Source organism: Salvia hispanica, chromosome 5, assembly GCF_029641045.1.
Source record: "Salvia hispanica isolate PSC_SH4W2 chromosome 5, Shi_PSC_v1, whole genome shotgun sequence".
NCBI lineage: Eukaryota > Viridiplantae > Streptophyta > Magnoliopsida > Lamiales > Lamiaceae > Salvia > Salvia hispanica.
The window spans coordinates 35,075,182-35,090,364 of NC_142696.1; the positions used below are offsets into that span (position 1 = coordinate 35,075,182).

Below are 15,183 nucleotides of genomic sequence, written 5' to 3' on the forward strand. Positions count from 1 at the left end.
ATTAGTTCTTACTGTTTGCATTGCATCAAGGGTGTTTTTTTTGCAAGAAAATAGGATTAGGTGTATTAATTTTGATATTGTTTTTCTAATCGAATCAAATTCAACAGCTTGGAAGTGAAATTGAGTTCATAATATGTCAAAAAAAAAAAACAAAACAAAAAACAAATGTAGAGTAGTGCTGGATGTAAATGATCACTCGTGTCATTCATCTTTGTAAGAATCATTTAATCTTCGATAATGCATTATAGGGATGATATGTGTATAATGCTTACAATTCTAAAGTTTAAAGATAAATTAAACTAGTTTACACCTCGACGGCTGCAATCAATTAATATTAATGATGCAAAGATTTTAATTTTTAAAATTTTTGGAGATATATATGATTATAAGTTCTACTCCAATATAATACTGCTATGACCAAAATGGAATCACCTGATGATCCCAATTTTCATTTTACTTTTCAGATGTGCGTGAGTGGCTACTAAAAAAAAGCTGCAAATGTCAGCAGTTATATTCATCAACATCATAATTGGAAACGAACTAACTTTCCCAGTGAAACTATTCAGCTATGACCAATTTTATTCTCTTTTCAATCATTATAAAATAAGAAGCATATATTGATGACAGATTGATTATCATTTCTTTGAATTTTATAAGCTAAATAGCCTAAATTGCACAGACAAGGATAGTTGATCAAACAAATTTAACACCACATACCATGAATAACTAATAAAGAAATCTTTCCAACCCTAACAACATCTAATTAATACCCAAATTGGTTGCAATACTCAGTCTATAAGTTTTGCATGTTTTATTCAATTTAAACGAAAAATAGTACTCCACTACTACTATTAATTGGTTAGAGGAGCTTGATGCTAAATTTCATTCTCCATATATTATTTGTAACTTATTCGTATATATTATTATTACTATTATTATCAAGTTACTTATAATGACTTCTACAATTTCCTTTACAAGACTATATAAATTCTTTTATGTAATTTTAAGTTTTTCTTCAAATAAATTTCACTATAAATAATTCAAGACTTGTGTGTTAAATCGGTGCTTCAGTCTCAGCACAAAACCAGCATATACCACATCCTTCACAAATCACAAGGTCCTAGTTAAATTGCAGTAATACAAAATCAATATTACTTTGAGACTTTATACTAAATTTTCTCACAACATAAAATTTCTTTTATAAAATGAGATTAATGTTTGAATCTTAAATCTAAACGGGTTCAAGTTAGAAAAATCAATTCGTACTCCAAAAAATAATACTTTCTCCTTCCATAAATTAATGTCCCAATTTGTTATTTTAGAATATCCATTAAGTTAAAGTCTCATTTTTTTTTTTCGGTAGTGGGCCCACACTAAACTAAATCATTATACTCACATTCTATAATGAAACTAGTAATATCTAAAAGTGAGACATATGCTCATTAATTTTTCTACTCACGTTCCTCCATACTCCCTTCGTCTCACCGCAATATTTATTTTTTGATATGGAATTTTATATAGTGTTATTTTGTAAGATAAGTAAAGAGAAAATAAAATAGAGTAATGCACTTTAAATAAGATATATGAAATATTTCTTAAAATTCGAGTTAGGCTAAAGTTATTTTACAAATGGAGGATGTATCAAGTACTTATAAAGGCTTTCTACGTAATCATGTATATGAACCCCCAAAAAGGAAGGATATAAATGCATGCACGTCAAGTTCATTGTCTCATTGTCATCCAATAATTGGCAAATCATGCCTTTCCATTTCAAATTTTCTAAAGTTAAACAACATGCATTTCCTTTCACAATTTATTAAGATTAATAAACCAATAAGAAAAGGGTCCACTTCCATAATCATTCCAGTCAAAATTTAGGCACCTGAATTTTATTTTATTTTATTTTCCTTTCCCTTTTTTAAGGGGACACTCTTAGTTATCACAAGATCCATGCATGAATAGGGAACACAATCTCAAACCCCCCAACTCTAGTATAAATAATAAAGCCACCTACATATATACTACATCCACACACAAAGTCTAAAAAGAGAAACAAAAGCTCAATCTAGAGAGAGAAATGGAGGGCAAAGAGGAAGTGAAGAAGGCAAGTTTGAGGAAGGGTTTTTGGAAACCAGAAGAGGATTTGATACTGAAGAAATATGTGGAGAGCCACGGCGAAGGCAACTGGACCGCTGTATCCAAGAACTCAGGCAAAATTCGAGTTCTTTTATCTTCGGAAAAAAATTCAATTTAATTTTTTCCAAATCTATTTTTCTGCATCCGCGCGCCCCTGACTGTATTTGTTGACAATGTTTACAACTATGGTTCAGGATTGACGAGAGGAGCCAAGAGCTGCAGGCTGAGATGGAAGAACTACCTAAGACCTAACATCAAAAGAGGCATCATGTCTGAAGATGAGAAGGATCTTATTATTAGGCTGCATAAGCTTCTAGGCAACCGGTAATAATTCACTATTTTACTTAATGGATCTTTGTTTATGTTGGACATTTGTTTTAATTCTATATTTATTATTAAACCAAATTGAATATACTTTTTAGGGAAATAAACTAGATAGAAGAAAAGGCAAAATCTATCATTTCAAGATCTCTTGGATACAAACTCATGTACATTGCTTTATGGATCATTATTCCCACTTTCTATTCATTCAATCAGGATAGAACGCATAAATTTATTTTAGTATGGGCAATATATTCTAAATTTGGGTTTGAAATTTTTGACAGAATATTTGTAGTATACTAAGGTTTTTTTAAGTTGATAGACTTTTTTTTGTACAATAATCTATAGAAAATACCCAAAGTTCGATGAGATTATATAACTAAAAGTAAAAAAAAATTGATAGGGGCTTAAGCCCTTTTACTATCTTATACTCAATTGCACACATTTATAAAAAAAAATGCACAATTCAGTTAATAATAGTTCGGAGATTTGAGTTACCTGGTGTGAGTCTAAAAAATACATTATGACTATATGTAGTTTTCGGTTTGACCGGTCAAACCACTTTTATTTTTTTTCCCCTATAGGTGGTCGTTGATTGCCGGAAGGCTTCCCGGTCGGACCGATAACGAAGTCAAGAACTACTGGAATACCCATTTGAACAAGAGGCCCTCCCGGGCTCAAATTCCTGAACCGCCGCCCCACGAGGCCACTGGGAGGGCGGCCACGACAGAATCTGCGGCCCCGATTCCGAAAATTGAAGGGGGGAGTTTCGATGAGAGTGGTAGTGCAACAGATTGTTGGATAGACAAGTTGAGAAATGGGCATCTGGATTTCGAGGCCTACAATTACATGCCCATTTTGGACGATTTGGTTTATTCCGGTTCGTTTGATGAAACATTATTTAATTTCTATAGCTTGCTTAATTAGGGTTATGGGAAAATTTTCCAATTTTTCCAATGAGGTAGTATTAGTAGTATGCTTGTGCTACATGCAAATCTATGTTGTACTCTACTTACCTATAATGTGTGTTTGGTACAATATTTACGATTTGTAGGGCTCGGAATTATTGCCAGTGTGTATGGAAATCAAGTTATTTTATTTTATGAAATGTTTATTGATATCAAGTTGGATGGCAAACTACACATTCATTTACTTGATGCTCATTTTCTAGCGAATGCCTAAGTGCAATAATTGTAACAGTAATAATATTAGAAAAATAAAATAATAGAATTAAGTGATCAATATCTTTTATAAACTGATATGGAATTTTGAAGTTTGTGTTTCATGTTAATAGAGACGTTTCATTCTTCTTTGTTTTTTTTCGTTCAGTGTGGAACGAAGAAAAACGACCCCTAGAGTGGGCTTAAAACAGTAAAGAATCACCTAACTTAAAAAAAATTATTAGTAAAACTTTTGTGATAAATGAAAATGATGAATAACCATTCAAAATCAACGAACAAACATATAAATTAATGAGTAAGAATGAACAAATTAAATAAAAAACAAATTTTCGCTTCTAATGGGATTAAAAGGATGCATCCACCACAAATCTTTGCAATCAAAGAGTTAAAAATAATTCGCATTTCTATTCTATTGTCATTCTCACTCGATACAATTAGGGTATCTTTCCTTGAAATTGATAAATATAATTCGCATTTTTATCTGAAACAATGTTGGGCTTCCCCAGCCTTTCTATGTTCTCTGTAGCATGAAATCATCAAAGCCTGTGTTATATAGTAGGCCCAAAGGAAAGAACAAGTTTTCTGAATTTAGTAATTAGAAAATGCTATTGGGCCATTTATCATTCTAATATTTATCGTTGATGAAGGCATTTTTATCATTCTAAAAAAAATAAGTACTCCTATATTATCATATGCAAACGTTCTTGTAATATATAGCATACGTTGTGTTGAAAATTAAGATGCCTTATCGCATACATAAACGACTCGTTTGCAAGGATTCCGTCGTAGGAAAAATGATCTTATTTTTAAATTTTAAATTCTTTTATTCCATTGGATTTTAATAAAAATGAATATATATGTTTGTCCTAAATCATAATTCATGAGAAGACTTGCTTAGTTATTTGGCTGATGTGAGAAAATAAATCTACTCTTATGTCACATTCACACAAGAGGCGAACTCCAGTATATTTGGATATATGGTGCATCTGTCTTAATTAAATCATAACTATATTGATAAGATATATTGCTTAATACATTTTAATTCTGAATTTAAAAATTCCTAATTGAAGATTGACAATATACGTAGTTTTTTTAACTCCTAATACCAAAATGCTAACTAATTATACTATATCATTTCTAGCTTCCAAACTAATAAATCCGTCATTTATAGCCTTAGTCTGTCAGTCACCACGGTCGAATTTTCGAATTTAAACTAAAGTTACTTTATTTTTTAAAGTTTATTTTTACATATGTGTATTATCTTATTCCCATTATTGTTAAAATTATATTAGTAGATGAATTAAATAAATCATCTTCTTCTGTTGGGGAGTGGACCCCTGCTGTGGTGGAAACACAGCATTGGGTGCTGTACTGTTAAACGACCCGTATTGATACAATTGCTACCTCCCCTTATTTTATCATTTAAGCCAGCGTTTTGTTTTAATTGCTGCACTCCTTTATTCATTTTGCTTCAATTGCTTTACTCCCTTATTTTATTATTTAATGATATATTTGTACAATGATTTTGGTAAACAGCACAGCACCGACTCAACTCTCAACATTTTAAAACTTAATCTTTTGTATAATAGGTTAGTACAAGCTGCGTCATGCAGCAAACTAATCCATATTTTAAGTGATTTATGTTAGAACCAATTTTTTATTTAATTAACGATTCATTACCATTTAAGTATTCATTAAATTTATGGCTTATTTATTTTAGTAATTATCATTTCATACTTTTATATTCACTTGCATGCTTATTTCGATTTTACTTATTTAACTATTAATATTAGGTCTGACAATTCTTGGCACGATAATCCGACATAAATTCATATGAAATTATTATCAGATTAAGTTCAGGTTATCCTATAAGAAACAAAATTACTACTTTAATTATTTTTATTAATTAAAAATATTACTACATCCGTCCCATAACTTTTGTCACACTTTGACCGGTTACGGGTTATAATAAATGTAATGGAAAGTGAATTAAAAAACTTAGTGGAATATGAGTTTTTATTTATTACTAGTTCATAATAAAATGTAAGTGGAAATGAGTTAGTGTCAAAAAGTGAAATGTGACAAATTTTATGGGATGGACGAAAATGAGAAAATGTGACAAAATTTCTTGGTTGGAGGGAGTATACTTTAATTTTATTATTTTGATTTAAATCGTGATAAGTTTTTAATCATACCCTCGTCCAACTCAAGATGTCTACCTTTCCATTTTAGTTTGTCATACTCAAGATATTCACTTTCTATTTTAGAAATAAATTCCCCTTTTCTCTCTCATTAAAATATTCAATCATCTTTTTTACTTTACTTTATTAAACTATTCCATCTAAAATTATGTATCATTCAAGAATGTGAACATCATGAATAGAACAAATGAAGTATTATAAACGAGCTCCAACTGTGGAGTATCATTTTAAATAATTTTATATAATAAATTTTAGTTACCAAAGTTAATATTCAACAAACAGTATTACTTATATAAGTAAATTCCCCTATTCAACAAAGTAGTAATAAATAATTCCGATTTCATAATTCTGTAGTCCGTATTAACCAAAATCATTGTATCAATATATCATTAAATAATAAAATAAGGGAGTATATAGCAATTGAAGCAAAACGAATAAGTGAGTGGATCAATTAAAACAAACGCTGGCTTAAATAATAAAATAAGGGGAAGCAGCAATTGTATCAAGGGTTTTTGGCTTTTTAAACCAAAACCTTTTCCCGAATTCCGGTTTTTCCCATGAACTATGAGATTTATTTTTAAAACCACGAACTTTCATTTCATTAGGATTTTCCCAGCCCGACCCGAATAGCATAATTCAAAATGTTAAAGTTGTGTTTTGTTTATTCAAAAGTTGTCATTTGTTGTGTAATAATTGTGACTATATGTATTATTGTGCCAAATAGGATCTAAGTAATCAATTTAGTGACAAATAGGATTAAAATTGACATGTAGACAATCCGGGTTTCGTCGTTGACCCGCCGGGGGAAAATCCTAACGAAATGAAAGTTCGTGGTTTTAAAAACAAATCTCATAGTTCATGGGAAAAACCGGAATTCGGAGAAAGGTTTTAGTTTAAAAAGCCAAAAACCCTTGTATCAATACGGTGCCGTTTAACAGCACAGCACCCCCTGCTGTGTTTCCACCACAGCAGGGGATCCACATCCCCTTCTGTTGAAGTACATATCAAACCCAATAACAATATTAGATGACCTGAATTATAACTTACGAATTAATATTAGTACTCATAATTTAGAGAAATTAACTTCTTCCGAACAGAATGAAAAAATTATATGAAAAATGCGGTGGGAATTTAGTTTTACCTTTCTCAGTGATTATTGTTTAAGGTTTAGGGTTCCCTCCAGTCTGTTTCTCAATTTTTTTTATATAGACTTTTAGTTTAAATAGACAAATATGTCTACAAGACCAATATTAAAAAAATTTGTTTCAGTCAAGTCTAAAGTTACAATACTCTATATGTAATTTATTCATTATCTTTCGTGGATCCTTGCTATAAAAATGATTCCAGTGGAATTTACGTACGTACCATGTTTGTTTATGTACATTTGTGTACTGCTTCTGTATGCACAGTAGTATAGTACTGCGTACAACGATAACGGGAAACGGGGCGGGATCGGGTAGTGCGTTTTAGAGTTTTGCGGGTAGTGGGTATACCCACTACCCGCGCGGGTATACTCATTAGTCCCGATAATACCCGTTAGTATTAGTATTAGTCATATTTCATATTTTAATACTTCCTCCGTTTCATATTAATAGTGATGTTTCGAATAGTTAAAGTGGAGAAAAAAAAAGTAAATAGTTAAATAATAATAGCCATATATGCACTCATTTTGAAAAATTAAAACTAAATAGTTAGAACATGAGAAAAAAATAAAGCAAGAGAGATAATAATGTAGAGAATAGTATTTATATTATTATTTTTTCAAAATGAGTGAAGAAAATAAAATGCATGTCTCTATTAAGGTGTAATAGTGGGAGTACTTTATATAATCTAAGAGTTCTTTTAAAATATTTTTATATTCCAACGAACATACGATTGAAAACTCATTGGAACTAGCTATAGAGTGTCCTCTCACTTTTATTCTCAATCTATTCAACGTTTTACCATCAATATTAATAATGTAAATTAGGGAACATTAACGCTTATTATGGTTTTCAATTTTTTTATTAGGATTTTGGGTCGGGTATGGATACCCGCAATGTAGGGTACGAGATACCCGACACGGGTATCGGGTAATCCCGGTATGTCGCGGGGCGGGTATTGGGACAACAAATTTGGCTAAAATCGGGTACGGGTACCCGACTTGTCGGGTGCGAATACCCACGGGTAACCCGTTTCGCCAACCCCTAGCCTATATATACACACATGCACTTGATTTGAATTTACAATGGAACTCTCACTTTCAAACCAAAGTGGTGAGACTTCTTTGTCACTGCAATTGCAAGAGCCCAAAGTGGTGAGACTTTCATTGATAATGATCTCTCCTTTCTTTTTATTTATATTGATGTTTGATGTTTGGGGTGATAATGTGAATAATACTAGTACTAAGGACGGATATGTGGTTGGTTGGCCGCCGGTGCGGTCGTGGAGGAAGCTGCGCCACCGTGTTTGGGCCGCTAATTATGTAACAGCCCGGATTTCTAGGGTACAGTAACTATGGGGGCTGCTACCAAAGCGGACTTAAAAGCACCAAGAATAAAACCTAGGGTTTCAATTAAAGAGGTTTGACCAAGGTATTGAACGAACTACTAGGAATTTAGTCAACGATTAAATCGAGAGAAATAAATGAAGGATAAATATTTTAACTGAGATAAAAAAAAAACAAGGGTTCAACATAATTCCAACGAAAAACCACAACAAGTCTCAAACTCCGAATTCAAAAGGAATAAGCTCAAAGTAACCAAGTGATGCTAAAGTGTTCAAAGATTCAGCGGAAAAAGGCCAAGAGAAAGTGGAGCCATGTATGAAGACATAACTACACTCGATTGTTCAAAATAACCATCTTAATTAATTAATGTGCTCAACACCCGCCACCGCTCGTCGCCATTCAACCTGCACATAAAGGAAACACATGCAGGGCTGAGTATTTTGAAATACTCAGTGAGCTCGTTGCCAAAACATTTTACAAGTTATGTCACCCTTACCATAGTGAACTCGAGGTTTTACACTTTTCAAAATAAATATTCAACGAGTATCACAAAAATATTTCCATAAATTGGCCAATCAAACAATCCCCCATTTTCTCATCAAATTCCACAATCACAATCATATCCATGGTGCGACGAAAGTGTGGCCACACTTTTCGCCCACGAGACCGGCCGACTAGCAAGGACGGCTCCCGATCCCCACGTGTACACAGCCTGGTAGGGTTTGCGGCCCGTGCTCAGACCCGAATTCGTATAACATATCCACAGCCCTAGCCCAATGGAGCGAACACACAAACTAGGCATCAGGCGCACAATATCACAACAAAACAAACATAGGCATGGCATAACAGTTAAACCACCCTTATAACACCAATCAATATTTTTGCAAGAAGTAAAAGAGTTTAAGAATAAAGCCCACCTCGACTGCTTAGATTTCAAGTAGTTTTGCTTTTCCGTTATCCGGCTTCGCAACCAAAGTTTCACCTTTTAATCACATAGGCACATATCACGAATTAGGTTCAACACTACTCTTACTCATGCATGTCTCAATACTTTTCCCTTTTCCCAACGATTTATCTTATCATTACTAATCAATAAAAATCATGTTTATCACACAAGAATATTTATCCATCAAACACACACTACACAAACACAACACACACACACACGACACGCATACACACACACGCCACGCATACACACACACGCCACACACATGTAACATATTCCCACGTCCCTTTTATCCCGCTTTCACTCAACCAAGATGCATGAGGGTTCAAGAAGACCGATTAATCGGTTAGAAAGAAGAGGAGTCGAGTAGAAACGAAGAAGATGAATATAAAATACCTTATGAGAAAAACGATCGGTAGGAATTAAGTATTAGCCTTGGTTCTTCAAGATTCTTGGATTGAACTTCAATTCTTCTTCAAAAGATGACAAAAATATTGGAGAATGGAAGAAAAATTGGAGAGAGTGGGAGAGAGGAGAGGGGCGAAATTTATTGGGGCTAGGGTTAGGGGTTCTCTTATTTATAGTGCTCAACAAGATCTCTAGGTAATTAAAATAGAATATTTGGTAAGATTTTATTCTCCACAATTAAATAAATATATATTGTGAAGTAGGGAAGAAGAATTAACAAAAATAGACTAGGGTATCAAGCCATGTAATTTTCGAAATATATGGCTCTCAATTAGCCAAGATTTTGTTTTGGTATATTTTACGGAGTAGAATAAAATATCACGGAGCAAAATAAAATATTAAATCACCCACTTAGAGATTGGAAATAGGCGTGTAGTATGGTTGATATATAAGGAATGGATTTTTTTTTTATATTAACTAAAATAAGATATGGCAACATCTCTTGAGGTATGGAAAGATTTGGTATAATATTTAAATTCTAGGTATGGAAGGAAATCAATAAGGGATCAATTAAAAATGAAATAAATTCCTCCTTCCCAAAGCTAGGTGATTTTCGAAAATCACCTTAATATTAATAGGGCTCGATTTTTCCCATTAAGAAATAGGGAAATAATTGGGTTTTGGATTTAATTCGGATAAATATCCCAAGAATTAAATTAAATCCGGAAAAAATAGAATTCCTTCTCCAAAAGTCCAAAGGTTCGAAAATCTCACTCACCCTTAAACAAATAATTCACCTGATAATTTAATAAATCACATGTCACTTCACATAGTCAACAAGTTTGACTTTTCAAACTTCCCGGTCAAAGAAACTCATGCAATAAATTCATTTATCAAATAATTCACATCTCACATCTCCCACGTCATCAATAATAAATTTTAGGGCTCTAAAATTAGGATTCGGAAATTCGGGATGTTACAAAATATGTACACGTTGGATGCGGGAGGGCCGCGAATTCGTTGTACGTCAAAGTGAAAATGGAAGGAGTTGGGTTTACAAGGAAGATTGATTTAAGCTTCTATCGCTCCTATAGCACGCTTGCTAACAACCTCATTGCCTTGTTTGGAAACAGTAACCATTTTTTCCTACTAAATTCTTCTTTAATTTTACTGTTGATATTGAATCAGACATGCATGCATTGCTACTTGAAAAATATCAAAATTACGAATTAGCACTTATTTAATTCACCTAATTATACAAACATATAGTATCAAAAGAAAGTACTATATGTTGTATTTGAAATGAATGCAAAATAAAAGAGGACTGTTGTGGGTGTTCATTAAAATGAAATGGATCCCCTGCTGTGCACAACAGCAGGGGGCTGTGTTTAAAACATAACATTCTATGAACAAAATGCAGCAACACTTGTTTTATTTCTTTTTCTTTGATTTGATTTTGCCAGTGGGAAATGGCACAGCCCCTGCCGTGGACAGCAGGGATCCTTCCCCTCATTAAAATTGTTGTGGTTGAAAATTGGTGCAGGTGAAGAAAATTAGACGTACAAACTCATGTATCAAAACAAGGAAGGTGAATGGCTCCAAGAAAGAGATGTACCATGGGAGTAAGTTCATTTGGATTTAAGAACTATATTAATGGAGCATTAATTAAAAAAAATTAACAACTTTTGATTTTATTTTTGTTTGTTGCAGATGCTTCATAAAGTCAGTAGGACGCTTGAAGTTAGAGAAGAATGGCAATTCATCGTACTTGTCATAAATGTTCTATTTTAATTATAAATTTGTGTTAATAGATTAGGTGCCGATGAATAAAAATATTGTACTATTATTTATTTGTTAGTTGAATGTTTAATCTCTTATGTGATTTTGCTGATAGTTGAATGGTTGTTTTATAAATACGAATAGACGGATTGTATCGCATTTGATGTTTATCATTAATGTGTTACGCGTTCAACCCAAACAAGGGAAGGTGGAGATGCCGTTGGGCGAGACAAGAAGTATCCGTGTAATGAGTCGCTTCTGACTGAGTTTGTTCGTGTATTTAGTTAGTGGTAGTTGAGTCTTTTGACTTTCATGTTTCAATGTAATGGGGTTGAGCGTGTTATAAGTTCTTTTCCCATGTCGTAATCGTAGAACCAAACAGGGACTCTTGATTCCTAAATAAGGCATGTGATGTAATCTCCTAAAGAGATCATAATGGAACAAGAAACCATTTCCCTAAACCTAAATCTCTCTCGCCTACCTTTGTCTACGCTGCACGATTGATGACTTTCTTCTCATCGTTGCTTTCTGCAGAGGTATCTTTAATCTTGTTGAACTTATTCTCAAGAGTACCAATTGGTGCTTTTATTTTGAACAATCAACCGACTCTTACCAATATCCAATCAGTCGTCCCTATTCTTCACCATCCCCACGGTGCCGGTAGTATGGTGAAGATTGATGGATCAATAAGGCATAGTTTGGATCATGAAAAAGGGCACACATGTTAATGGTGGTGGAAGATGAATTGGTTATTGGAGTTTCGATTTGTCAGGTTTATATAAGGGAAAAAGATAGAGAAGACCAAGACTTTCCATGCAGTTACATTTCATATTTGACTGGTCTAGCTTCTCATAATATTTAAATAGAGAAAATTAAATATTAACTCTTTCATTTTTCTTTGTTATGTAAAACGTAGATTTAAGTACTAATATAAAAAAAAAGGAATTATTTTATCATGAATTATCCTACAAGTTTGAGTCATCATCATTAACTACTGTTGGTACAAATGGGGGTAGAAGAGCATGTAGTTTCATTAGGAGAGACCTTATCTGAAAAATCGTACGTCTTATTTTATGAAGCTAGCTTTTAAACATGTAAAACAAAAGTCAGCAAAATGTGAAAGAGAGAGAGTGGGGTTACAATTGGAAAATCAAATGTCAATAAAATGGAGAATCAATTACTATAAATTTTTTCTCTACCCATTTGAGAGTGTATAAGTTCGAAAAAAATGAGAAAATATGGGTTTTCAATAACGATTATATTCAAGTTAGTAGCCTATTGGTTCAAGTTAGTAGCCTCATTGAATGCATTTTTCCTCTACTTAACATTTCTTACTTTTATTTTATCAATTCATAATAGTACTTCTTATTACCAAATCAAACCATTAACATACTTTATGAATTTATATTTTTATTAGATATCGTATTGTTTTATTTTTTAGTTAAATATTTGATACTATATTTTATTTATTACTATAAAATACTTATTTTATGTGATCATTATTTAATCTTATTATTTGTATATCAAACTATACATTTGAAATATGTATGGGACCAAATGTCTGCTATTTTACCTATATTATTTTTATATTTTAATTTTATTAAGATTATAGTAGTATAATTTTTTTTTAAATATTTATGGTGACGATAAAACATAACGTAGACTTCAAGACCCATTCATGATCAAGACCAGTCTTATACCCTAAACACTTGCATCTCAAAGCTTAGACCAAGAAACACATGCACTCTTAAAAACCTCCACTTCTCATTTCATTTCTTCGTATCCATTCCAATCACCTTCTCACACTATGATTTCCTCCAAGATCACTCCCCTCCTCCTCCTCTTCCTCCTCTCCGTCTCCTCCACCGCCCTCACCCATGAACCCCAACCCCCCGCCCTCTTCCCCGAAGTGCCCGAGACAAATTCCGTGGTGGGGACCGCGTGCGTAGAGAAAGATGTCTGCCCACCACCAATCCCCAGTCCCCCGGACCCCACAAGCCCACCCCCGCCTGACACAAGCCCACCACCAACCCCCATAATCCCGCCCCCACCGGCCACATGCCCACCACCGACCCCCAGCTCCCCGGCCATAAGCCCACCCCCACCCCCATTCCCCTGGCCGGAAACAAGCCCACCCCCTCCGGCCATATTTCCCCCATTCCCATTCCCGTTCCCGTTCCCCTTCCCACCCTTCCCCTGGCTGGTAGCAAGCCCACCCCCACCAGCCTTACCCTGGCCTTGCACACCCCCGCCAGACAAATGCCCCATCGACATATTGAAGATGGGGGCATGCGTGGACCTTTTCGGGGGGATGGTCCACATAGGGTTGGGCGACCCGGCCATACACAAGTGCTGCCCCATGATAAGAGGGCTCATGGAGATCGAGGCCGCAATGTGTCTCTGCACTACGCTTAGGATTAAGGCTCTTACCCTTAATGTTTATATCCCTATCGCTGTCGAGTTCCTCGCCCACTGCGGCAAGACGCCGCCGCCAGGCTTCAATTGTTTATTCTAAATTTAGGTAAATGTCTCATTTTTTATCTTTTTCGTTTGTCCGCCAATGTCTTTTTGGCGATTAAACTTCACATTCAACTAACTCATTCTATTATAAAATTAATATATAAAAATAGGATCCATGCGAAATTTTTATTTATTAGTGATGGGATTTTAGGCTCTAATGATGTGTACGCCATTTTCGATTGTGCAGATTTGTAGGTGGATCAGGATGTGTCGAAACTGGAATCGACGTGAGGGGAATGAGATAAATTTTTAGTTATTGTTGCTGTCTTATAAATCACCTACTTCTCATTGGGTGAAATTCTTTTACATAATGGAGCAATGGTGATGCATCATCAACTATGCATGTTCCGATATTTCCCGATCGGTTCACCTCAAAAGTTTCGACATAAAGCTGAATTTGATTTCAATCTTATAAGTTGATTTTGAATGGCAGTAATATGCATCTATATATATGCCCAATCTGCAGGTTTCGCGGGAAACCTTTCATCACACGGTTACGTAAAAATGGTTAATATGTAGACAAAAAGATGACAGATCAACTAAAAAAAATGTTATATATAGATACTCGTGTACATGTTCGGTAGCTATATTAGTGTTAGCAATTGGTTCGTGTTATTTTACTGGCCCCAGCGAGCCCATCGTGAAGCCTGTATTTTAACAAGAAAAATTAGCACATTATTGTGAAAATAAAAGTTGCAGAGAAGAGGAACTATTCATCAATGGAAATTGTAGCACAAGATTGTAGGAATTCGAATATTTTTAATTAGTAAATTTAATAAATTACTACTTCACTAATCCAACAATTCCTTGCCTCCGTCCCTCAAAGTTAGTCCCATTTTTCTATTTTCGTCCGTCCTCCAAAGTTTATCTCATTTCACTTTTTACCATTTTTGGTAGTATACCCCAATTCCACTAATCCAACAAATCCTAAATAATAAATTCTTAAGAAGGAAAGACACATCTGAACGAACAATTTTTTTGTCGGTTTGCGTATTATCAAATATACTTTCTTAGATTCAATATCGTGTGCCGAGCAACGATAATTTAATTTTATGTGTATATCTAATCACAAAGCCTACATTTCGTATATTGATGGGCATATCTTCATATATCATACTACATTTCTTATCAAACAGAAAGTGTTTCTAAAATTGCACCAAGATAATTTGGTTAAATGACAACATTGTCTCATCTTTTATT

The 15,183-nt window shown here is 33.9% G+C and overlaps 2 protein-coding genes across 2 annotated transcripts; both read left to right on the top strand.

Annotated features, from left to right (window-relative positions):
* Positions 1 to 2,067: 2,067 nt before the first annotated feature.
* On the top strand, positions 2,068 to 3,543 carry MYB82 (myb domain protein 82). Its single transcript, XM_048088807.2, has 3 exons — positions 2,068 to 2,210; positions 2,331 to 2,460; positions 3,042 to 3,543. The coding sequence occupies exons 1-3, from the start codon at positions 2,078 to 2,080 to the stop codon at positions 3,382 to 3,384; spliced, it is 606 nt and encodes a 201-aa protein (XP_047944764.1). The 5' UTR covers positions 2,068 to 2,077; the 3' UTR covers positions 3,385 to 3,543.
* Positions 3,544 to 13,261: 9,718 nt separating this feature from the next.
* On the top strand, positions 13,262 to 14,462 carry LOC148926718 (uncharacterized). Its single transcript, XM_089059226.1, has 2 exons — positions 13,262 to 13,984; positions 14,171 to 14,462. Exon 1 carries the CDS (start codon positions 13,271 to 13,273, stop codon positions 13,976 to 13,978), a length of 708 nt encoding a protein of 235 aa, XP_088915352.1. The 5' UTR covers positions 13,262 to 13,270; the 3' UTR covers positions 13,979 to 13,984; positions 14,171 to 14,462.
* The last annotated feature ends 721 nt before the right edge of the window (positions 14,463 to 15,183 follow it).